This window comes from Geosmithia morbida, assembly GCF_012550715.1.
Source record: "Geosmithia morbida isolate 1262 chromosome Unknown scaffold_2, whole genome shotgun sequence".
Classification (NCBI taxonomy): Eukaryota; Fungi; Ascomycota; class Sordariomycetes; order Hypocreales; family Bionectriaceae; genus Geosmithia; species Geosmithia morbida.
Genome location: NW_023336189.1, coordinates 129,162 through 155,021, shown reverse-complemented (window position 1 = coordinate 155,021; position 25,860 = coordinate 129,162). Strand labels below are relative to the sequence as shown.

General features: G+C 47.3%; 6 protein-coding genes across 6 annotated transcripts; 3 read left to right on the top strand and 3 right to left on the bottom strand.

Moving 5' to 3' along the window:
• Window positions 1-938: 938 nt before the first annotated feature.
• Window positions 939-1,580, bottom strand: GMORB2_3694 (uncharacterized protein; the record flags this gene model as incomplete). The annotated part of the gene is made up of 2 exons (XM_035465670.1): window positions 939-1,210; window positions 1,295-1,580. The coding sequence occupies 2 exons, from the start codon at window positions 1,578-1,580 to the stop codon at window positions 939-941; spliced, it is 558 nt and encodes a 185-aa protein (XP_035323507.1).
• Window positions 1,581-6,376: 4,796 nt separating this feature from the next.
• GMORB2_3693 (N-sulfoglucosamine sulfohydrolase) lies at window positions 6,377-7,948 on the top strand (the record flags this gene model as incomplete). Its single annotated transcript, XM_035465669.1, has 1 exon — window positions 6,377-7,948. One exon carries the CDS (start codon window positions 6,377-6,379, stop codon window positions 7,946-7,948), a length of 1,572 nt encoding a protein of 523 aa, XP_035323506.1.
• Window positions 7,949-9,259: 1,311 nt separating this feature from the next.
• Window positions 9,260-10,528, bottom strand: GMORB2_3692 (5'-nucleotidase; the record flags this gene model as incomplete). Its single annotated transcript, XM_035465668.1, has 4 exons — window positions 9,260-9,764; window positions 9,893-10,086; window positions 10,182-10,300; window positions 10,381-10,528. The coding sequence occupies 4 exons, from the start codon at window positions 10,526-10,528 to the stop codon at window positions 9,260-9,262; spliced, it is 966 nt and encodes a 321-aa protein (XP_035323505.1).
• A 565-nt stretch (window positions 10,529-11,093) lies between these two features.
• On the bottom strand, window positions 11,094-12,080 carry GMORB2_3691 (4-hydroxy-2-oxoglutarate aldolase; the record flags this gene model as incomplete). Its single annotated transcript, XM_035465667.1, has 1 exon — window positions 11,094-12,080. One exon carries the CDS (start codon window positions 12,078-12,080, stop codon window positions 11,094-11,096), a length of 987 nt encoding a protein of 328 aa, XP_035323504.1.
• A 2,161-nt stretch (window positions 12,081-14,241) lies between these two features.
• On the top strand, window positions 14,242-15,159 carry GMORB2_3690 (sorbose reductase; the record flags this gene model as incomplete). Its single annotated transcript, XM_035465666.1, has 2 exons — window positions 14,242-14,558; window positions 14,679-15,159. 2 exons carry the CDS (start codon window positions 14,242-14,244, stop codon window positions 15,157-15,159), a joined length of 798 nt encoding a protein of 265 aa, XP_035323503.1.
• A 5,675-nt stretch (window positions 15,160-20,834) lies between these two features.
• On the top strand, window positions 20,835-24,211 carry GMORB2_3689 (calcium permeable stress-gated cation channel; the record flags this gene model as incomplete). The annotated part of the gene is made up of 4 exons (XM_035465665.1): window positions 20,835-20,906; window positions 20,962-21,478; window positions 21,578-22,777; window positions 22,857-24,211. 4 exons carry the CDS (start codon window positions 20,835-20,837, stop codon window positions 24,209-24,211), a joined length of 3,144 nt encoding a protein of 1,047 aa, XP_035323502.1.
• Between the last annotated feature and the right edge of the window lie 1,649 nt (window positions 24,212-25,860).

The window sequence follows — 25,860 nt, the reverse complement described above, 5'->3', positions numbered from 1 at the left end:
CGAGCTGTACGATTCTGATTTTATATCATGAGCGTCAGGGATGGGCGGCTATGCTCACCGTCTTCTGTACACCTCCCGTCAAGGACTGGCAAGTCTTGGCCTCTGGATTTCAAACGGTTACTCTAGCACGGAATGTGGTTGCTCTCGCAACGAATACAGTGGATAAGGCCGTCGTGGGCGAGGCCAGCCCAGGAGAGGGAGTGCCTGTAGAAGTCGTATACGGCTTCTGTGCTATCCATCTTGGTATACGAACGTAGCTGCTCGGCCTCGAACACGGTTCCGGTTGAAACAGGATAATACATATCAGGCGGGATCAGGACACCCAAGGAGGAAAGACGACGAGGGTTCAACGTCAGTACCGGCTCTGCCCGTGGTTCCTGGGGAGAATCATGGACAGCGAATCTACATGTGTCGTACCGACGGTTCGATCCGTGCAGCATCAGGTTGATGTCATCCCCGATGGGAATGGAAGTTTGACCATTGCTGCTTCTGAGAAACGCGCGGAGAAGTCACATGAACTCGGGGACGATTTCTGATCTAGGACAGGAATGCTCTAAGATGGCAAAGATCTCCTGAATGGTAACGATGTCAATGGCTTGCAGGGAGGAGTGGGGGGGGGGGGGGGGGGGGGGGGGGGGGGGGGGAGCGATTGCCATGTGATTTTCAACTATGCCATCAGGTGCTGAGCCATAGCGTTGCGGAGGTATGACCTTGTCCATCGTCTTCGTCTCTGCCGAAAACCATCATCGATCGCCTTTACAGGAGTCACCACCTCACTGCAGGAAACACCTTCAGAGATCTATCCTCTCAGACGTTCCAAAGCCCTCCCCGGATCCGTGAAGGTCCATATCAGACGTCACACCTGTCTCTTCTCATCCTTTGGATGATTACCCTGCCATTCTCTATCGCATACATCCGTCCGCGTGTTCCTTCCAAGCTCAATGTGTATACCCACCCTGTGTGGGAGGGACGACGCTTTTCTCGATACATATCATTCCGTTGGCAGCGCCCGCGCACACGGTGTCGGGATTGAAGTTGTAAGAGGTGAAGCCGATCATCCAAGCCGCATCGTATCCACTCCAGCGAACGAATTTCTGGTAGAAGAGGTAGACAGATAGCCTGCCGTCCGTGCAGATGAGGCGACGCAGCTCGTCGGTGCCGAAGCTGAAGCCGGTAGGCCGGTCGAAGTAGATGAGCTGGCTGTGAGGGCCTGCAGAGGGAGGGTTCACGGTTAGCAGCCTGTTTGTCGACCGTCGTTGCCGGCTGTGTGTGGAGAAGAGAGGTGGATGCTTACAGAAGCTCTGGTCGAGGATGACCTGGCATTGAAGCGCATTCAGGAGGACTCCCGAATCGATGAACTGGGCTCTCGAGTTGTAGCTCAGAAATTTGAGGAGGGTACGCTTGAAGGTGTAGACGAAGCCACTGCTGGCCGAACGGCACTCTATCATGCCGAGAATGTTCTCGACGGCAAGTAGCTGCTTCCCATGAACTCCGATCCTTGCCCCCTCCTGGCAGGATCTGAGGATATGCGCGTCGACCAGTAGGATCTCGTCGACCGAGTTTGGGGGCATCGAGCTCATCTTGAGAGTGGGTGTGACGATGATGTCCTGGTTGGAGGTTTGGATGCTCTGTGGAGGAGGAATATGGATATGATGAATGGGTATGTGTTGTAAGGCTGAAGAAGGTGATGAGGGCTCGCCGAGGGGGCCAGAGGGGACCAGGCTGCATTATATAGATCCATCTTGACCAAGATTCTGCGTTGTCCAGGGGCAGGTTCGCCTTGAGCCACCGTTGTCGCAACGAACGCTGTCTATTGTGCACTTCTCACCTTACCCTTACCAAGGAGATAACATGGAGACATGCACGACGTACCTATATTTTGGTCGCTCTTGCTACGGTTGAGACTCATGAGTTACTATTGGCTGAGCGGTGAGATTGACAAAAGTTGTGCTCGCCTGTCGATGCGGGGAAATGGGGCCAGCTTTTACATTCCCCACATTGTTGTTACGGCCCGTTATGCGACCTTCACGTGCACCCCACATTTTTTCTTACTTATCAACACCCTCACTTACACGCGATTATACCGATTTAACGATAATCGCCACGAATTACCTCGAGGGGGCGATTACTACAATTACTAGTAAATCGCATTAATTGCTATAACCGATTAACACCACTACTCTATAATCGCCTAATATATAGTTAACCTTATTTCTATAGCCTAGTCACTCGTTACCTAGCTATTAATAACCAACACTTCTCTAACTACCCTATAGCTTAAGAGTCGTACTAACCGTTATATATTAATAGCTCTTATTTAGACCGTTACTATATTAAACGCTAAGTAATACCCGACACTATATCTTCCGCTATACCTACGTCTTCTAATATTAGAAATAATAATAATAATATCTAGAGGGATCTAGGTAAAACCCTTAAGCTTAGGAGCCCTAGACCTTTTAACGGTACTAGAGGAGAACTCTAAGGATTTATCACGTAACTTAAGACCTACTATAGGTTCTTCCTTAATAAGTTTAGGTTTACCTATATGTGACGGTTGGTACGACTCTATGCTATAGGGTAGTCAGAGAAGTGTCGGTTTTATATTAGCGAGGCTGTTAGGGCGTCGAACTAAGCAATAAGGCAGTTATAGTCGTAGGTACTAATTATAGAAGGAATTAGGGTTCTAGAAGAAGCGTTAATTATTATATTAATAGCTAGGTAAAGAGTGACTAGGCTATAGAAATAAGGTTAACTATATACTAGGCGATCTATTACGGCCCGTTATACGACCTTCACGTGCACCCTATAGTTTTCTTACTTATCACTGCCTTTCCCACTTATATATAATAAAAGCGATCACCTTAATTACCTAGCGATCGTAATGATCGCTCCTCACGATTATTATATCTACCTAGCGATCGCCTAGTATATAGTTAACCTCATTCTCTATAGCCTAGTCACTCTTTACCTAGCTATTAATATAATAGTTAACGCTTCTTTTAGAACCCTAGTTCCTTCTACAATTAGCACCTACGACTATAACTGCCTTATTGCTTAGTTAGACGCCCTAACGGCCTCGCTAACATAAAACCGACACTTCTCTGACTACCCTATAGCATAGAGTCGTACCAACCGTCATATTTCCACTAACTATAGATAACCTAAAATTAGATCGTACCTAGATAAGTCTATTATATTAAAAATAACTATATTATAATATCCTTAAGTAATTATAAAGAGTTAATTAGTCTCTTTATCTACCTTCCTATTATTATAGTCTAATGTTCCTCCTTTAATATTAAAAAGTTTATATAGTTTAATTTTCTAATTCTATAGTAGCTAATATTAGTTAACTATCGTTAGGGAAATATAGTTATCTATCGCACTACTATCTAATAGTACTCGTATATAATGTCCCTAGATCTAGACTTCTAATACCGTCTTTAGGTCTCTAATTGCCTAGTCGGCGCCTAGGGTTATTAGGTATTCCTAGTTATATTATAGCCCTATTATAGATAACGTTTATCGTTTTCTTAAATATTATTATAGTTTTTATCGTTAGTTTATATAGTAATACCGGCACCTTCTTATTTTATTTATATTATTCGCTAGTTAAACTCTTTTTCTTCCTTATAGTACTAGTATCCTTAATAGTTATCTATATAGGTTTCTTCGCATTATCTAATAAGGTTATTATTATTTTATAGGTATATATCCTTACCGTAGCGGAGTTATAGTCTATTTTACTTACTTCTTCTATTACCTAGGAGGGTATAGGGGTTCGTTTATTAGAAGACTTAAATAAGTTATTCTTAAATAATATAGTCTTATAGTCTATCCTTCTCGATATAGTATTTATAAAACGAGTTTATTTATCGATTAATCTATCTATTTCGAATGTAAGTAGGTGCTCTATCGTTATTAATAACTCTTAGTCCCTCTATTAGGGAGTCTTTAATTTTTTAAATATAGTTTAGTAGGTATCGATCCCTTATATATCGTTACTTTATTTCGTCCTATCCCTTAGTTCTTATTCCTTTAAGGGTATAGGGGTCGGTAGTCTAGAAAATCTTACTAATCTTATATAATACTCGGCTTTCTATCGTACTTTTATTATTATAGATATAGTGTTTATAGAGTTTATTTATTTATTATAAGATTTAATTACCTATTCTTTCTTTACTAGTCTAGACTAGTAGTTCGATTTCTTCTATTAGATTATTAGTATCCTATTTAAACTATTCGGCCTTACTTATTCCTATCGAGTTAGAAATAGAATAGTTAGCGAATTCTTTAAATATAGGCTATTCTTAAGGTTTATCCTTAATAATTACTTCGTTTAAGGTAGCGTCTTTACGTTAAATAGGTCGTCTTTCTATTATAGCGAGGGCTCGCTTTCCTCTTAGCTTTTATAGGTACTATCTACTTCTATCTTTATCGCTTATATAGATTATATAACTATCGTTATAGTATACTATCTATAAGAGGAGTTTATATTTTTTAATAGTAGTGTTATTACTACTTCGTGCCTAATTATTAATGGTATTAAGGTACTTCCCTTCCTATATAGGTTTCTATTCCTTTTTCTTCTATCGATATTCTTAGGCGTAGTATCCCTTTTTTCTATAGTTATAATAAGTCTCCTTTAACTTATCTCGCATTATATCTAGTTCTATAGGTCTAGTATAGGTTATTCCACTTTAAGAGGTACTCGCGTAGCGTTATAGTCTCCCTTAGTTAGCTTAATTATTATAGCGGTTCCCTTAATTAATATAGACTAGTCTTTAATTATAATTCTTATTTTAACGTTCTTTTTATCGTTTATACTAACGAGTATCGATCCTAATAGCTATAGCGATATACTTAAAGAGGCTATTAGGAGTGTTTTCCTTATAGAGTTCGTCCTTAACTTCTTCCTTAAGTCCTTAATAAAAGATACTTATAAGGGGTTCGTTATCCTATTTAGTCTTAAGAGCGATCTATTAAAAAATAGCGGCGTAGTCGGCGGTAGATCCTCGCTATTTAAGAGACTATATCTTCTATATAGCGTCCCTAGTGACGTCTATATTGCCGAAAGCGTCCTTAAGAGCTTCCTTAAATCCCTTAAAGGTAGTAAAGATAGTCTTAGTTTCATTATCGATCTATTAAAAAATAGCGGCGTAGTCGGCGGTAGATCCTCGCTATTTAAGAGACTATATCTTCTATATAGCGTCCCTAGTAATGTCTATATTGCCGAAAGCGTCCTTAAGAGCTTCCTTAAATCCCTTAAAGGTAGTAAAGATAGTCTTAGTTTTATTATCTCAATTATCGCTAGTTTTCTTAAGGAAATCTTATAGAATTAGTTTAAACTATAAGAGTGCTAGTCCTTCTAGGCAAGTCCCCGCGTATAGGACCTTATTATAGGCAAACCTAAGTTTATTAGGAAAGAACCTATAATAGGTTTTAAGTTACGTAATAAATCCCTAGAGTTCTCCTCTAATACCGTTAAAAGGTCTAGGGCTCTTAAGCTTAAGGGTTTTACCTAGATCCTTTTAGGTATAGTTATTATTATTTCTAATATTAGAGGACGTAGGTATAGCGGAAGATATAGTATTAGATATTACTTAGTGTTTAATATAGTAATGGTCTAAATAAGAGCTATTAATATATAACGGTTAGTACGACTCTATATTATAGGGTAGTTAGAGAAGTGTCGGTTTTATATTAGCGAGGCCGTTAGGGCGTCGAACTAAGCAATAAGGTAGTTATAGTTATAAGTGCTAATTATAGAAGGAACTAGGGTTCTAGAAGAAGCGTTAACTATTGTATTAATAGCTAGGTAAAGAGTAACTAGGCTATAGAAATAAGGTTAACTATATACTAGGCGATCGCTAGTATCCTTAAGGCGATCGCAATAATCGTCCTAGTGGTCGCTACGATCCTAAGGGCGATCGCAATAATCGTTACTTAAAACCGAATGATCGCGTTATAAGTGGAAATGCTAGTGATAAGTAAGAAAATTATAGGGTGCACGTGAAGGTCGCATAACGGGCCGTAACACTTTTAGGTCTTTTAATGGATGTGAGACTCCCCGAGGTCGCAACGTCCTTCCTATATATATATACCTGGACGTAGCTTTTAGTCGACTGCCTCCCGCCCGCTGACTGTACAAACGGGTATTCTCATATAATTTGCCTGGGGTGGGGGGGATATCCATTGTTTGTCCTGGCCTATGAGTGCACATTGGCGGACGGTGGGACTATATTAATGATGCGATACGTGGGGCGGAAATGATGCAATACTTCGCTTGTCCGCAATCGTTGTCGGGCTCGATCGCGTTTACCTCTTAATCTACGACTTTTGAACCCTCTGCCACTTTCCTTGGCTTATGGATATGGCAGACACTCGGAAAAACATTTTGCATCTCATTGCTGATGACCTAGGCAAATGCCTGGGCTGCTACGGCGCCAAGGGAGTCAAGACGCCCAACATAGACGCCTTGGCCAGAGGTTCTGTCGTCTTTGACAATGCCTTCACAAGTACTGCATCCTGCAGCCCAAGCCGTACTGTCATGTACACCGGCCTCCATCCTCATGAGACGGGCCAGTACGGTCTGCTCGGCGGTAATACTCACTTCCAATGTTTTGACCACATTCAGAGCGGTGTGCGCCTATTCAACTTTCTGGGATATCGCACTGGCATCATTGGAAAAGTCCATGTCGGCCCACCCGACGTGTTTCCTTGGCAGACCCGTGAAGAGAGCGAGACGAGGAACGTCGCATGGACAGCCGAGCGCGCCGAGGCCTTCTTCCAGGGCGCCAACGAATCCACTCAACCCTTCTACCTGACTGTGGGATACGTTGACCCTCATCGTGACATCTGGACCAGGGGGGAGTTTGGGAATAAAGAGAACTGCGATGGAAACTTTATTGCCTCAGACTTTCAGCCGAGCAATGTGGAAATACCATCTTGGCTTACGGATCTTGAGGAGACCCGCACCGAGTACGTCGAATATTACAAGGCGATAGAGCGGTTTGACTATGGTATCGGTCTGGTTCTCGACGCCCTAAATAGGCAAGGCCTCGTCGAATCCACGCTTGTGGTATTGTGTAGCGACAATGGGCCACCTTTTATCAACTCTAAGACAACACTATACGATGCTGGTGTTCGCCTACCGTTCCTTGTTAGAAAACCAGGGTCCTCTAAGCCGGGGATTCACAACCCCAACATGATCAGCTATATCGATATCCTCCCGACTTTTCTCGACTGGGCCGGCGCGCCTCTTGACTGTGCTGCGCCGGCTAAAACTGAAGGGGATCAGGTCTACACACGAGAGACTCGGCCTCCAGCTCATCCGCGTAGAGTTGGTAGGTCATTCCTGTCCATTATCGACCGTGCCGACATTCTTCCCGATACCCAGTGGGAGCAGCGGGTTCATGGGTCTCATACCGTTCACGAGATCGCGAACTACTGGCCGACCCGCTTCGTGCGTGATAGACGGTTCAAGTATCACCGAAACATTGCCTGGCGTTTGGACTTTCCATTCGCATCCGACCTCTACGCTAGCCGCGTTCTTGAGGGCATCCGCAGGAACCCGGAACGCACCACTGATGGCGACGTGAAGGTTGGCCAGCGAAGCCTCAAAAACTATATCAAGCGCCCTGCCGAGGAACTCTTTGATCTTGAGAAGGACCCGGACGAGCTGGTAAATCTTGCGGGCGAAGCGGAGTATAAAGATAAACTTCTCTCTATGAGGAAGGACATGGAGCTGTGGCAAGACGAGACCAAGGACCCTTGGCTTTTGAGGGATGGGCAAAGTGTACATGCACTATCGAGATACCGCAATGATGGGCTGGAGGTACCACAGTCTTGGGATTTCGTGGCCGATGCATTCGAGATGGATCGCATTACTAAGCTTAAGATCGATGCTGTCAAGCCACTGGAAAAAGATGACAAGACAAACTAAGTGGTATATTCACCAAAGTAGCTGTTGTTGCCGGGGGGGGGGGGGGGGGGGTTGAAATGGTAAAAATATGCCTTCGATCATCCCGTCATACCTTGCACATTGAGATGAGAGCAAATGGCCAGCTGCCCTCAGCCGCCCGTACCTATATGAACCGATTCCTATAATACCGTTTATGCCATTAAGATCCACGCCCACGTTTCCACTTGACGGTATTAATACATGTTGGGGCACAAGGTGGCACAAGATGCCGAAGGAATGAGGCTGATGATGATGATAGAAGCTAGCTAGCTACCTGATCAAAGGTGTGTGCCAAAAGGGTTGGCTAAACTATGTGACCTAGGTGGCCTAAGTATCAACGATGCATGTTGAAGAAGGAGACGCATGCAGAACCCCGTCTGGTGGATGAAGAACGTCATATAACCCGGGTTCATTGTGTATTCAATAAACGGAGTTCCACCGTTCCCACCAGCTACCTAGATCAGTACATTGGACAAATAACATGACACTCACAAGAGTTCTTAGGCTGTGGGGCCCAATATTGTATGACTAAGCAATCAGAGGCTGCTGCCGCATACACACATCTGTAGATAACCTCATAGATAGATTTCTTTCCTTTCCGGGGAAGCAAGCATCAAGATTCGCACTCATCGACCTAGGAGGTGCTAGTAGGCAGAGACCACTGTATTCACGTCTACGGGTCACCGTGTGCTGTCGCCAGCAGGAAGCACAAGGCCATTGACATAGGGTACAGGCAGTTGGGGAAGTCCTTCTACAACATACACGACAAAGTTGCAATGCCAGCTAGAGCCTACAATATGATGAGCATGTTGTCGCATTTCGACCGTGAAGGCTTCTCGATGACTAGACCATGTATTTTTCTTTTAGCCGTTTGAATAACCTTGACGGCATTGAACGGTCGAGACTTCAGCGAGACGAGGTATGCTGTCTGACTGCTGGATGCGAGCCAAGTGACCTTGGAAATACGCTCCAGCCGGTTGAGTTGACGTAATCATTCCGCCTCGGCGGCATAGCAGTCAGAGTCCTCAGTCTTTCCTAGAAGTTTACGGATCTAACGAATTAAATCGGCCACGTGAACAAGGTACACGTTAACAATGATAAATTGTACCCGTCGGCCCGTGGCCAGGGGTCTGGGGGGCTGATAGGGGGTCTAGCCAGTCTCCCGAATGATACGAATTCGAATCGGGCTCTACAAGGTCTTCGATAAAAATTTTTTACATCATTCAAATAGGCGGCAGTCTTTGAAGAAGGAAATCAAGACCAAGTTGTCTTTTAGTATTTATTAATCTTGAACTATTTGGAGTTAATGAGAGGCCGTATCCTGTTCATAAGGCTCTTCGTACTCCAGGTAGACGGGGAAGTGTAATCTACAATGTAGAAAGATATGGAAACGCCGCCGTTTTCAACAACGTATGTCTCTCCAGGAAGCGAGCAGTCGCCGTTGACGCAGGCATTGACGCCAGCCGCATAAGGTACAATGTTCTCCCAGGTGAAAATACCCTTTGACGGATCCAGAACAGCCTCGTTTACATGGGCGTTGCCCGTCATACGAGTCTGGACGAAATCAATCTTCGAGTGATCAGCTGTCAAGGGGGGTATGTTGACATTGGCGCCGTAGCCCAATGGGAATATCGGGGATCCTTGGGGGACACCTGCAATCAACGCTTTCACAGCCTTGATGCTCACTTCCGCAGCCCATGTTGCCGGGTTTGTTTTGTTGTGGATTTCGAAGTATGGAGTCTCGTCATTACTAGCTGATAGAGAGATGGCCGGAATACTGCGATGTGTCGCAGCGTAACTAGTTCATAAAGATCCATTAGTATAATATTCCGATCCCGTGAGAGTACCTCAGTATGTGTAAAGAAGGTATATAAATGGAAACAATAGTAAGTAGAGCCGTGGGAATGACGACTTAATCGAACTTACGCAGCACCGGCTGTTCCTGAAAGCGTCCAGACAAAGGGGCCCAAATTTGTTCCGTAATTGGGTCCAGTTAGAACAAGATCAGGGACTTTGAAATCAGCAAATCTGGGGAGGACATAGTCCAGGGCGACAAAGACGCAGGCTGCAGGCGTTCCATTATAATACCAGATGTGGCTATCGTGGGGGTCACTGCCAACCTGATGGATGGGAAAGTACAGTCAGATGAATTGTATGAAGAAAAGTGGAAAACAATAAAGGTATGTGTTGCGCGTTGAGATTTCTCAAGACGTACTGACGGAGCTCCCGCTGGGATGAGATCGTACTGAGAAGGTGCCGTGAGATTGCCCTCAGTGGTGAAGTCGGATCGTCCTCCTTGGCCACTTTGTTTTGTGGCGGGTGCAACGATCCACACTAGATTTGTTGTAAGCCCCCGAGCTTTTGAAGAGCACGCCATTTGGGGGCATGTTATTTATTTAGCCTCCTTTATTTACCATCGTGGTCGTCTTCCTTCAGTAGACGATACAATTCGCGCAGGTTACCGGAGCCGAAGCCGTCGTCGTTGCTGAGGAGAATGTTGAGGGCGTGAGAGGGCAAGGCAATGCACACAAGGATGTGGGCAACAAAGCTGGAGAAACGCATGCTGTAAAAGTGTGGGTGCAGTAGGCTCACCAAGTCGTCTTAGATAGAACTACTGGAGACTCTTCAGTATTTGTTTATTTCTGGTAATTGCCAATGCGGCTTCTTTATACGCGAAGCAGCTTTGGCTGCCAAGCGCATATTGCATATTGCTTGTCAATGAGTATTAATACAATTTACGGGGTGCACACGGAAATGGCAGCTCCCGCGTAGTCACCTTCCTACCGCAGTTAGTGTGACACCACAACCATGATAGGAAACCTCTGGGGCCCGATCTATATGATAAGTTTGCTCTCACGCAGCTATCAATAGCCGGGAAAACAGGGGTTTTTTCTTTTGAGCACCGCTGATCGATCGGGTGACATTTCGCGTGCCCAGCCTCGTTGCGGACTCGAGACATGCTCCGAGCTGACCGTTATCTTAGTCTGGTCTCATACGCAGGGATCCTAGATAACACCATGTGCTTATTGACCACGCAGTCTTGTACTCGTACATATCTATCGGATAATGTAAAGAAGGGTTTTTCGGCGATTTTATTGAAGAGTTCCAATTGTATCTGCACATAGACTCATTGCAAAAGTTTCGTTTCTATTCCAACCACTTCCGCGATGGCTCGGCGTGCTCCCTCCTTTACCCCTTCGCCTGGTCCTTCGTATGGATGCCTTGGCAGAAGCTTCTGCTCAGCATCCTCAATCCCTGCTAGTCTTGCCGTGGACTGGGAAACAGTGTACTTTGTGGCGGCAATTCCAGCCTTGCAAGGTCTCTCGGCAAGGGCCGCCTTCTGCTGAAGGTCCGTGGCTTCGGCGTACTTTCCCTCTTTATAGAGACGGTAGATTTCGCTGGTGAGCTTGGGGGAGACATTGGCAAAGGCAGCAATGCACCCAGCACTGCCAGCAGCGAGACCGCCAATGAGGAAGTCGGATTGGCCACCGTAGGTAGAGAATTCGGATGCGCTAAGCTCGGCGGCCAGTCTGGTGATCTTGCCCACGGACCCGCAGGTGAGCTTGACGCCAACAATGTTGGATATGCCGTTGGAGCTGGCAGCGGCGCTCTGTTTGACAATGGCGACAATGGTGTCTGAGTCGATATCGACGCCGTTGCAGACACCGGGGAAGTTGTAGATGACAACGGGAAGAGAAACACTGGCGGCGACCTTGGCGAAGAAGCTGCGGACGATGGCCATGCTGGTGGCCTTTCCAAAATAGGCTGGAGGCAGGATGAGAAGGTAGTTTGCGCCGGCCTTGGCAGCGTCCTGCGCAAGCTCGATGGTCTGCTTGGTCGAGTGGGCCCCGACGCCGGCCATGATGGGGAAGTCGGGACCGACAGAGGCACGGCAGTTGGCAATAAGCTGGTACCGCTCCTCACGGGTTAGGAGGAAGGCTTCTGAGTTGGTGCCCATGGCGACGATTCCCGTCAGGCCCGAGCGGGAGAGATGGGAAAAGTACTTGTTCTGCGCATTGAAATCTATCTCATCCTGACTCTGGTCGAAGAATGTAATGGCAGGGCACCACACGCCCGCGGCCGGCACATGAGGAAAATGCGACTGTGATCCCATGTTGCTGAGATGTAATATGTAGTAGTAAAAGAAACAAGCGAAGAAGCAAATGGTTCGCCAGCTACCAGAGTTGCGACTTCGAGTTCTCTCTGCGGGATGAAAGAAACGATTCACGACGAGATGATGATTTTAAACGACAATGGGACGTCGTTGATGACTCGCTTATCTGCGGGTTAGCATTGGAGACGTTAGGCGAAGCATCTGCGCGATATCGGTATCGGTACCGGTTGCCGGTCCCGACATTGCACCTCTAATGTGCTTGGGTACTCCACGAGGGGTATTATGAGGAACCCATACTAATCGTCACTTTCTTATTCAATAGACGTCTAACAGTGCCATTCTGGTCCTTTGAGTCCCCTTGCGCTATTCAAATGTTATAAGCTCTCATGCTTTCCAACATATATTATTATATGCATTTGCCTTTATAGCTAGATATAGATCAATCCACACTTAACAAGTGATTGAAAGCACCGAAATTGGCTGATAGCCTGAGCCGCAAATAGTCACGGAACAAGGTCTTACCTACGCGGCCATCGGGTGCCATTCCGAGGGCTGGCTACCGGGTATCATCCGAGGACGGGGCCACCGTCCGGTGCGGACAAAGAAACGCGGATAAAATACCACAGAGAAATGGTTGGTATCAGTACTCGGCTTTAAGGGGATAAGTTTTCATTTGTCTCCGTATTTACTCGAGTACTTCCTTCTCTCTTCCTCTATCATGGCGGGATGTGTTTTTATCATGTTGATGGGCTGAGGTCACGGAGGCTATGCGGGCCATGTGTTTTAGTTCTTTCTCTTCATAATCATCATCACCTTTATTTTCTGCATCTTGTGTGATACCCTTTTGGTGCCCAACATATTACTCGACACTATGCATCTGCTATGGTTGTGGCCCCATCTACCAATTTCGCGACGGTCATGAGATAGTAATACTTTCAGGTGCGGGATGATGCGGGGTCGAGCTTCCCCCCAAAATTTCTCCACCCCGCGGTCTGGGATACATACAATTACAAATAAAACGTACCCAGAAATAACCCAAACGAATATGGAGAAGGAAGCTGACGTCGGCGAAGCTTGGGGGATCCGGAGATCCGCAAACAGATTTTTGTCCTCAGTGGTATGCGCTTTTTTCTTTCTCTCTCCCTCCTAATCCACCTTGCGTCCCACCATTGCCTAACGGCTGGTGGCGTCTTCGGCAAAGAGGGGTAATGGTAGTTTATTTCTTAAGGAAGTACGAGCACTATTGATACTACATGAAACGCAAGAGTACAGAATATTATTATAAAGTGTGAGGGGTCCCGACCCATCCGATGGGAATGCGACGCTGTACCCAAACCCTTCGCAAAAAAGAGCCGCAAGAGTGCTACGTGTAACGCAGAGACCGGTTCAATGCGCCCGTGAAACTCAACCTATGGATCAACATGTCTAATTGCATCGCCGAATCGTGCGACGTCTGACACTGAACTGACACGACCATGATACGTGTCGCTTTGGGCGAAGAGGGCGTCACGGGAGCCGTTTGCGGTCTAGCAATTAATGAGGCTGTAGGTGAGCCTGCGCTTGGCCCCCACGGAGCCAGACCGCTAGGTCATCCCAGTTGTATGTTCCACTAGTATGCTGTATTCCCTTCGATTCTAACTACGTCGGCTTCCTTTGGAGTGGGATAAGGTTCGAAAGCATTATGAGCTATCACTCCAAGCGGAGGTTGGTGCGGGGTGAATCGGCATTAAATGGAGCCCACTATTAACATACTCTGGCTCTAGCTTGAGCTTGAGTTGCTGAGGTCATTGACACGTCCTCGGTCCTTTTTGCGTCTTTGCATTCGATGACATCAGTAAAGTATGCTGTCTCCGTTGCTTCACGACCTCGCTTTCTAGGTGCCGCGCCTCCCGGCCAGTTATTCCTTACAATTCCTTTGTCAGCATCTTAACTAGATCGCATGCAGCTCACCCGTTATTAATTGATGGCATTATTGGCTTGGTGGTTTTGAGTCATTTTTCCCTCCAATGTTTAAAAGGACCAGTATGTCCCTGTGACGTCCATCCTCTACCTGCTCGCTATTCCCATCGACTCCCCTCTTCTCCGTAAAGCAACAATTACCCTGCATTCTACAGCGTACACACCATATCACTTACGACATACACCAGAACAACCTGCAATCATGCCTGCTATTCCCCAAGCGAGCCGTCTGCTCGATCTCTTCAGCCTCAAGGGCAAGGTCGTGGTCGTCACCGGTGCCTCCGGTTCCCGCGGCATGGGAATTGAAGCAGCACGTGGCTGTGCCGAGCTGGGTGCCGATGTCGCCATCACATACTCGTCCCGCAAGGAGGGCGCTGAGAAGAACATCCAGGAGTTGACCAAGGAGTACGGCGTTAAGGCCAAGGCCTACAAGCTCAACGTTACCGACTACAACGATGTCGAAAAGGTCATCAACCAAATTGTTTCCGACTTTGGAAAGATTGACGGATTTGTCGCAAAGTAAGCTCGGACACTCTCCTTTCTTTCTAGGGACCACGTATATATTCCACCGAGGGATATGAAGAAGGCGGCACAGGAATAAAAAGATAGCCTCAGTATGCTGACATCTGAGTACTACAGCGCTGGCGCTACGGCCGACACGGGAGTCGTTGACGGGACCGCCGCCGCCTGGGACCACGTCATCCAGATTGATCTCAATGGAACAGCCTACTGTGCCAAGGCCGTGGGTGCTCATTTCAAGAAGCAGGGCCACGGTTCGTTTGTCATCACGGCCTCCATGTCGGGTCACATTGTCAACTACCCGCAGGAGCAGACGTCGTACAATGTGGCTAAGGCAGGCTGCATCCACCTGGCCCGCTCGCTCGCCAACGAATGGCGCGGCTTTGCGCGCGTGAACTCCATCTCCCCCGGCTACATCGACACGGGCCTCTCCGACTTCATCGACAAGGAAACCCAGGAGCTGTGGAGGAGCATGATTCCCCTCGGACGCAACGGTGACGCCAAGGAGCTCAAGGGAGCCTACGTCTACCTTCTCAGTGACGCTAGCACCTACACAACTGGCGCCGACATCGTAATTGATGGTGGCTACACCTGCCGGTAGAGGGACAATGCTTTCGACTATTTCGATCCGTGGTTCTTCGCGTGCCAGCATTACATACCAAAAATAAAATAAAAATAATGTGCAAATTTTCTAGCCATGATTACTTCTCGGCATGCGGCCAAGTGCAGTGAACATAATCAACAAATATCCTCCCGTGACAACCTTGCCTCCCTTGCTTTAAAGCGGCAGCAGACAACAACTACTCCCTCCGTCGTCTGTCTACGTCTCTCGACTCTCCTAGAGAATAGTGAAGCTGTGCATCAGCACAGATGAAGGCGTGGGCGGCCCCGACTATCTCCCACTAACTTTCGAAATGTTAATAAAATGAATAGGACCATGCGTCCTTTGTCCGTACACAAGGTGGAGTCTGTCGTCCGTCCTTCCTTCGCTCCTTCTTCGAGGCCGTGATCTAGCCTTCCATTCGACGCCAACTTGAGTGCCAACAAGATACAATCCACGTCGGGTGTTACCGCTATGTCTACAACATACAGCCATGAGAAACCATAAATAACGAATTTGATGACTAACAGACCTAAAGGGCAAACAACTATGCAATCGTGCCAGGGAGAGTCGATGCGTTGACCCGACACCAGGCTATATTCCCTTAACGATGAAATGTCTTATGGGTGTCAAATGCTTGACAAAGGACTTTCGTCAAGTGCTTAACAAAGGACAAAGGACAGTCAGGGAAGTGTTAAGCCACCAAATCACATCAAGCCACTAAGTCATATCAAGTCACATCAAGCTACATCAAGCTATATCTAAGAAGGATATCAGGAGATCATTAAGAAAGACTTAATTAAGATTTAAGGAAGTACAAAGATTATTATAAGTAAGTTAAAGGCATTAAAGATAATATCTGCCTGTAAAGCCAACCAATTCTCCTCCCGGACATACATATTGCGATCCACGTCGTTAGTGTCAGCGTGGCCCATCACTTATTCTAAGAAGCAAACAGGCCTTCGCTTGCTTGCCTACATTCTCCCAGGAAAGAAACGTTAAAGGCGGTTTCAAACCAAGCTTCTAACCGGGCTACACTCTGCTGTTGCTCTCGGCGTACACTGGCCACCTCGGCCATGATTTGGCATAGACTGTCTAAGACGTGCACTCCGTTATCTACCGACAGAAGGTTACCTACCAACACCACCTGACGAAAAATGCTGTCTAGTGACTGGGAGATTTCTACAAAGTCAGGTGATATCTGAGCCATACTGTCGCGGGAAATGGTGGATGCCGATGAACAGACGCGTGTCCGATTGTGACCACACCTTGTTGTTGCCCAAAAATAATCCGTGGCTTACGCGAAGTCAGCTGACCTGCCGACAAGTATGTATTATTAATACCTCAACAATCCTCACCCAGTAATATCACAATGTTCTTCCATAGATAATCTTCAGTCACCATACTACTGCCGTACAACAAGAAGACGCAAAACAATCCCTCCGTTGCCTGTCTCCGACTCACAATTTGCGGGCGTTCATTCGAAGAAGGCGAAGTGTTTGTATGAAAGAAATATACCCATCTTCTCCACTCCCGTGTCTCCCAGAGTCATCTGTCCATTGTCTTCAGAGACTGTGGAATCCTTCGCCCCTCCTTCCTCCGCCACCTTGTGTATACGGACAAAAGACACATGATACGGAGGGATACGAAAAGGGCTTCTTGTTTTTTTCTCTTGTTGGAAAACACTTTTCTAACTTTAAATCAACCCTCAAAGTGAAGCTGGAAAAATGATGACAAGAAGACGGATGTGAAAGACTGGCTCATTATCCAGACGGCGGGCCATATGCCCTGCTCGTGATCAGCGCTGCTGGCCCCGACGCCGACGGCCGACTCGGCCCGGGTTATATTACCGGTCGCAGGCGTCATTGTGTACTTGCTCTTGATGCGGGCCGACGTCCAACCCTCGGGGGCATTAGTGTTACACTTAGGTCCTAGGCACAATCTCCAGCGTGTCGAGTCCCATCAGCTGTAGAGTTTCTTTGCTTGTGGTCAAGCCTTGGAATCCATAGTGCTATTATATTGTCACGTTTCTTGTTGCTTGTTTCTTGCGCCCCGGTTTCCCTAATAACCTTGGACAAGGGTCCCTGTTCATTGCGCATGATATTGCTATTCTTAATTAAGCACAAGACCTGGGGTTCTTTACAGCCGCTTCGGTCAGGCCGATAGTGATATATCATTCCTGTGTTCAGCCGCACGTTTCATTCACCTGGAGACTGGAGCTGTTCTATCGTCAATCCCTTGCACATCCTACTCTTCACGCTTTAATACAAGCCTCTATGCATTTTCCTGTCCCATTTCCAATACTCGTCCCGTCTCTTCGGAAGTGTGCTCGTGTACCTAATATTACGAAATGAATAAGACGACAATGCAGGGAACACTAGCTTCCCAGATGGCTTAGAGGCTGGACTTTAGAGCATAGTGACAGACTTCAGGATTCATTCCTTACCTAGTAACAAGTATGAACTGCTTAACGGTTTATACTCGTTGTTGACCATTTCCTATATCTAATGCAAACTACTATTAATAACTAGCAGCAGTGTTGAACAGTACGGCTGGACTAGCCTGTACGTACGGGGTTGATTGCAGTATGCTACGCTCTCATGGAAATCTACCCGCCGTCGCGGTGTAACTACATACTAATAATAATAATACAAACTACCTGTATTACTTACCATTGTTATCAGCGCATGCTCTTTCGACGTAGCTGTACGAGTACTGTATTACAACATGTAGAAAGAATCTGCTTGTCAAGCATTACGGTATCCATTTGCGAGATGCCGGATATCAGATAGTACTATCACTTCGCAGAGCAATGCTTTGCCCAGACAGGCACCGTGCTGAGTAAGAATCTGTTTTTTTTTCACCAGCATCATCACATGTTGATCTGATCCATAGCCCAATCGGTACATGAGCGCAGCCACATCCTTCTTCTTTCCCTTCACACACGGGCTACGCCGTGCGTGCATTCCTATTCAGTGACTGTTAAATTGGTTGCGCACGTCACGTCCTTTGTGTCAATAATAGTGATGATGGTATATGAAAAAAATTACAGTATTTCAATACATGGAAGGGGAACAAGGTTGACCATTTAGCCTCGCTACTGTCTGTGCAGGTGTCAGGAAAGCATAAAGGTCGCTATAGCCGGGGCCCGCTCTCCATCCCCTTTGTAAGGAAATCCGCATATGACCCACGGAAATGGGGATGAGGGTTTTGCGGGTTATTAGCAGTTACGAATAATAGAGAAGGAAATGAGAATAGGGCAATCTTATTACCTACAGGGCCGCCGCTTGTGAGCACGAATATTACGTCGTCGTTTAGTGTTCATAATAGATTCTAGAACAACACGTCGCATACTACGGACACGTACTCATACATGCAAGCATATGCAACTACTCATACAGGTACGTATGTTGATGACGACCTACGACCCGGCCCAGTATTAAATGCACAGGGTGTGCCTAGGTATCGAGTTTCTGTTCCTATCTTTTCCTTCGCGTTTGTTCCTTCCCCGCCCATTTCAACAGTAGACATTATTCACGTAGGGCCTTGCGACGTCTCATACTACTTGAGCCCAAGGGTATACGACTCCGAGTGCTCTACAGTACTCCTATGTAATAAACATTTGTACTATGTAAGGCAACTAGCCAACTATTATCAAGTAGCCGCGGCTTCGAAACTAGGAGACACTCTTGTATACCTTAGCATCCCCTGGTATGTGAAGTGATGGGACTGTTAGGTGAAGGTATGCCCAGTCTTCACAGTAGGCAGCCGTCGCATATGCAATGACAGGTGAAACCTTTCTTTATCTAAAAATGTGGTGGGTCCAACAAAATGCGACATACGAAGCATTTAAGTATTTCGTAGTAGACAGTAACAAGATAAGGAAGGAGAAGACGCGGCGCGAGTTAACTATACTGGCGTCGGTCGGCCGTTTTCTTTCTCTTACCCGCCTCTTCTCTTGGCTTACCCACTTTCATCAAATAAGGAACGGTTTATTACACTACCCGTACTTCGTACTAGTGAGTAATACTCCGTGACCTAGTGTGAAGACCACAAGCCTCCTGGCGCTCTAAGGCTAGAACGGCTTCCAGGGAGAGCAAGATCTACGCTGGGTTCCTCACCTAGAGTTTGCCGGTTGTCTCGTCTTGACACTAATAAAGATGATATAATCATTCGGACAGTTATCAGGTACATATAAGAATTAATACATGTACATTTAATACTGGCATGGTCGTGTCTCTAGGAGTGAAAAGTACCGACGAGAGTGATACAGGTATTGATGAGTTATTATAGAATGAATTACACCGTGATGTCAAAAAGTATCAAAGCTAAGGTAGCAGTGCTATGTGGCACGAGCAGATCATAATAATGATATCTCACAATAGATCTCGCGAAACATGGAGGCATATCGGAGGAGTACAAGCATGGGGGTTGCCGGCGCTCTGGAAAGGCTATCTGACAGAAGGGAGAAGGGGCATGACATCCGTGGACCGTGATTTTCTACTAGTACGAGCTCGCACGCATACAGGTACAGTGAGTGTAGCTTAGAGTTATACGACGTACAACTAGTGCCTACGTACCTGTAGTGCGCTGTACTCCGAACTCGTAATAATGAATTGCGCTCTCAATGAATGATCTTGTATCGTAGATGGTAGGCTCATCCACCTCTTGGAATGCGGTCCCGTCCAAGTTGAGGACGTAGAGTCAGAGGACCAACTGAGATAATGTGAGGGGGAGAGGGGCGGAGTGAGAGGCCAAAAAAAAAAGTTGGCAGATTGGCAGAAACAAAGGGAGGACGTCCTGGAAAGAAGACTCGGCGGAGAGAAAAGCTAGGCTACAAGGATAACCATGCTTTATGACCAGACGACGTACAAACATTATTACGAACTTGCCAACTAAAGGCGTTCACCTCGCGCATCATCGTCCCTGTCTGTGGGTCATGTGGATCGGTAGAGATCACGGTTGCTGTCAGCCAATTATGTGACCTTCAGCCTCCCGAGCCAGGGGATGGGATGAATCCAAAATGGGTTTAGTGCCGCTCAGACTGGGCTACATGGTCCAAGATGGACTAGGGCCCCCTGCCAGCTGAAAAACTTCTGGTTCCGCACAGTGGATCGCCCACGAGTAGTTAGAATGGCAATGATTTCTTCATTTCTTGTCTTTTTCCCCTTCTTCAGATTGTAATACAGGTGTATTACGAGTAGTACATGTACTTTTAAACCATCCTCTCCCCATCTCTTTTTTGTATAGTACTACGGGGACGGTCAACGAGGAGGAAATACCCGCCGCTGAATGGCTGCCGTCCAACCAGTTCCTCGGCTCTCTTTCCCACTTTACTGGGCCCCGATCATAATTACCATTCTCCCGCCTTGACGACGTTTTTTGGTGGTCTGTGTGCCGTCGTGACTGGTGAGCGATAGTGCGACGGGACTTGTTGAAAGGCCACCTCTCCCCTCCCGTCTTCTCTCGCAACATACGCGTCCACCTGCGCCTTTTCATCCTCACCTTTCATTCTTTCTCTCTCTCTCATCTCATCCCCCCCCCCCTTCGGCTGCTGTGCATCTCCTGCGAGGTCATGCTAGGGCTACTGCTACGACCTCAGCTGTCGTCCGAGTCCTAGGCCTCGCTCGCTGTTTGCTGCTGGCCGATTTACCAAGAACCCTGCCGCCGACGTCATGGCCTCAGCCATGGCTTCTGCCAACGGCCTCGCCTCCAGAAGTCTACAGGATTTTATTGATAACCTCACAGTACGTTGCCCCCCCCCGTTTCTCCTAGATCACTACGCCTAACACCCTCTTATAGAAACAAAACTCAGACCCCCGAGTCGGTTCTGGCCGTGAAGGCTCTAGTGGCGGCACACTCAGCGGATCGAATGGCAGCAAGTCTGCGTCACTGTCAAAGCTGGGCTCGACATTTATCCCCGTCATAGTTTACGTTGCCGTTTGCCTCCTCGTCTTCATCGTCGCCCGTCGCCGATATCCTCGAGTCTACGCCCCTCGAACTATTTCCGCTCTTCGCAGTCCCGAAACCCCTGCTCCCGCCCTACCCCGCGGTTGGTTCAACTGGATTGTGCCGTTCTTCAAAGTTCCCGATACCTTCGTTCTCAACCACGGCTCTCTTGATGGCTTCTTCTTTCTTCGCTTTCTGAAAGTTTTGCGCAACGTCTGCTTCTTCGGCTGCCTTATCTCCTGGCCGATCCTCTTCCCCCTCCATGCGACCGGCGGGAATGGTGAGGAGCAGCTCGAGAAACTCACCATCGGCAACGTCAGCGATCCTGCCCGCCTCTATGCCAATGCTGTTGTTGCATGGCTGCTCTTTGGTCAGTACCACTACCCTTTGCGAGGCCCCTAGCCTAGCTTCTCGTCCTTCCTCATACTGCAATTGATGGCTCCGACTGACACTTTCCACTCTTTTACAGGCTTTGTCCTCTTCACCGTCTCGCGTGAAACCGTCTACTACATCAACATGCGCCAGGCCTACCTCTCCTCCCCGTACTACGCCAAGCGACTGTCATCACGTACCGTCATGTTCTCCAGCGTGCCCCGACGCTACCTTGACGAGGCGCGCATCCGCAAGCTCTTTGGGGATTCAGTCCGGCGAGTGTGGCTTCCGCGTACCTCCAAACACCTTGCCAACCTCGTCAAGGAGCGTGAGCAGACGGCCCTGAGGCTGGAAAAGGCCGAGATTGCCCTCATTAAGAAGGTCAATTCCGCACGAGCCAAGCAACTGCGCTCCGACCCGGATAGAAGCGCTTTAGTGAAACAGTGGGAGGGATCGACTAACCAACTAGCCAGAGCTGAGGAGGGCCACAGCACCGAGCACTATCGTTCGACAAGTTCCGAGGATCGGAACGTATCACGCACCGCCTCTGGATCGTATCCCTCTACTACCGGGGAGACAGCAGTCGAATCGATTGAGCTCGCCGAGGCAAACAAGGAAAAGGACCACATCATTGACTACAACAACAGCAACCACACAGATGAGTACGACGATGATGAGGCCATGTACATACACCCATACGGCCTCAACGTCGACATTCCCGACGTCCGCGGCTCCGTTGCCTCGCTGTACATAACAGCTCAGCAACGCCCCTACCACCGGCCCATTGCCAACTACGGTCGCCGCATCGATACCATCCGATGGACACGTCGCCGTCTTATCGAACTGAACCGAGACATTGCCCAGATGCGGAAGAAGCTTAAGAGCCCCAACTGCAAGACCTCCAACACCCTGCCTGCTGCCTTCGTCGAGTTCGACTCTCAAGAAGCCGCCCAGGCCGCCCACCAAAGCCTTACCCACCACCAGCCCCTGCACATGGCTCCCAGGCTGATTGGTGTGCGCCCTGACGAGGTGGTGTGGGAGACACTCCGCATGCGCTGGTGGGAGCGAATCATGCGTCGCTTCCTCGTCCAGGGCTTCATTGTTGCCGCCATCATCTTCTGGTCAATCCCTTCGGCTGTTGTTGGTATCATATCCAATGTCGAGTCTCTCAGCAGCATGTTCCCCTGGCTCAACTGGATTCTTGATCTTCCCAGCCTCATCCTTGGCCTTCTGACTGGTTTCGTACCTGCCCTCGCCCTGTCCTTCTTCATGGCCTTAGTGCCTGTCATAATGCGAAGTATGACATCTAACCCCCTTATGCGACTCTGCTGCGCCCCCCTTCCTGTGATAGTTGCGCTGACTTTTAGCTTGTTCAGAATGCGCTCGTGCTGCTGGTGTACCGGTTCACAGCATGGTAGAGCTCTTCACCCAGACGGCCTACTTTGCCTTCCAGGTCGTCCAGGTCTTTCTTATTACCACCCTTACGTCGGCAGCTTCGTCAGCCTTCTTCAAGATCCTCATGGACCCCGTTTCGGCAAAGGACGTACTTGCTCAGAACCTGCCCAAGGCATCTAATTTCTACATCTCCTACATCCTCATCCAATGCCTTGCGAATTCTGGCACTCAGATCCTGCAGCCTTTCCAGCTAATGCGTCAGGGCATCCTGAGCCATGTTGCCCAGACTCCTCGTGGCCGGCACCGTGCGTGGCACACAATGATCCCACCGCGCTGGGGAAGAGATTTTCCAGTCTTCGCTAACCTTGGTGTTATCGCGCTCGCCTACACATGCATTGCGCCTCTCATTTTGGCCTTTGCCGGCCTGGGCATGGGCTTTACTCACATCGTCTGGCGGTACAATCTGATCTATGTCTACGAAGCAGACATGGACAGCAAGGGCCTATTTTACCCCCGCGCCCTGAACCACCTCATCGTCGGACTCTACCTGGCCGAGATCTGCCTTATCGGCCTCTTTTTCCTGAATGGGGCCACTGGTCCCGGTGTCTTGATCATCATGCTCTTCGTCTTTACGGGACTGATCCAGTACTCTATCTCCCAGGCCATTGGCCCGCTGCTCCAGAACCTACCTCAGACGCTGAAGCTCGAGGAGGATATCCAGGACGAGGAGCGGGCGGCAGCCGAGGCTGCCAAGACTAGACAGGACAACCCTGAGTCAGAGGACCTGGGAGCGGCCAACAGTTACTATGATACGGAGTTGACGTTCGGCGAGGAAGACGAGGAATTCGTCGACGAAGACGATGATGAGGTGCCAACGCCCATTGGCAACAGAGCTCTCGAAGGTGCCGGCACCGTACGCGACACCGTCGCCACGTGGGCCAAAGGTTTCACTAAAAAGGCAGCCAAGAATGAGGCGTCGTCCATGGGTATAGACTTCGATCGCGACTTTGACGCGGCGCCCAACTTCATCACAAAATGGTTTAATCCACACATCCACGAGGACTTTATCGCCATCCGCAAAAACCTCATGACGTTACCAGACGATCCGCCTGATCTCGGTAACGACCCTCGCCAGATCTACCACCCACCTGAGATGTGGGAGACCAAGCCTATTCTATGGATCCCACGGGACGAGGCTCGCGTCAGCCGCCAAGAGGTGGCGCACACGCGCAAGTCGACTCCTATATCAGACAAGGGAGCACACATCGACAGCAAGGGAAGGATTGTGGTAGACGTGGAGGCTGCGCCGTTTATGAGGCCACGCCTCGTTGTGTAATGCTAGTCGAATACCTATGCTTGATCCGATTGCTTTTATTTAAGACGGATGTATATATCGCAACTAAAGAGCCTCTCTCTTTTACTAGTTCGTATTTTCTCTCCCTGGTTTTAGCTGGTCTAGTTGGTAAATATTGGAGTTGATTGGGAGTCTGGGTAGCAATTATGGTGTCTGAACTCCGCATACGGTACGGGCGGCGCTTGTAAGGGCTGAAATTTTTATGTCTTATGTTTATTCAATAGTAATATATAATTCACACGATATTACACTCTAAATTATTGACTCACCCGTAAGAACTCAACCACTATGGAAAGTTTTAAATTCCAATATGCTTGTACACTATTGCTCTCCATTCTTTCCTAAACTCCTCTCAATCAACAAGAACACCCACAATTGATAAGCAGAAACTAGTTCATGAAGACATTCCTGAAACAGGGTCTGCCAGCAACAAAACTGTCGACGGCGCTCTACACATTAGGCAGGGGATAAGTCTCGATGAGCTTATAGGATTTTTTTTAATAGAAATGGCATAATACTAAACGATAGTGTATACCCTATTTCTGATCTATACTTATTATGGGTTTCTGTCAAGGAGACTTGTCAGACTTAATAGAGAAAGTGTTAAAGTCTTGTAGGCAAGAAATAGAAAAGAGATTTTAAGGCCAACTTTAGGGTTAAAAGTTATATTCATTTATCTCTATCTTCTTTCTTTCTAGTAGCTTCTTAGCTACCTCTTTATACTTATTCTTGTATCTTATTTCTAATGCCTTTATATTACTTATAATAATCTTAATACTTCCTTAGACCTTAGCTAAATCTTTCTTAATGATCTCCTAATGTTACTCTTAGATATAGCTTAATGTGGCTTAGTATGATTTAGTATGACTTAGTATGACTTGGCTTGACACTTCCCTAACTGTCCTTCGTCCTCTGTCCTTTGCCCTTTGCCCTTTATCCTTTGTCAGCACTTGACAGTTCACGTCTATAACAGTAGTGTTTACAGTGCTTGTTCTTATATAAATATTATATTATCTAACGATCTCTTGATATCTCCTCACTAACTAGCAATCGCGACATTCCACTACTACGGTCTGGCTATTATGTCAATCCTAACGTTTATAGTGTCGGATCCGACACCATGCCCTGCTAAATCACTACACGGGACGAGCTCTGCTTTCCCGGCCAGTATAGCGGCGGAGAAGTATGACAAATACTATCTCTATTAAAATACTATATAGGATAAGCTCTACTTTTCCCACTACTATAATAGCGGAAAAGTATAATAGTAGGACTTGATGGTTTTATAGTCGAGTCCCGCTTACCTGAACTATGTGAAGATTTACTATAACAATTCCTTGTGACCTTATGTGATATTTGGGACTGATTCCTATAAGTCATAATTGAGTAATCCTATATTCATCCCTAGCTTCTATGTGACTTTAGGACTATCACCTTTGGCACTTGGTCCCTAAGAGTATGTTAAAGCATCATAAAAGTGACCGGAAGGGGGGTGGTCGGTTGCTGGGTGGGTCAACTTATTACGACGTAATTGCGGGGTCCTACCGGTATTCCTTTTTTTCTTTTTTTTTCTTCGTAGGGCCATTGCTTACAAGCTACGTACCTCTCTGTTGTCATCACCTTAAAATTTC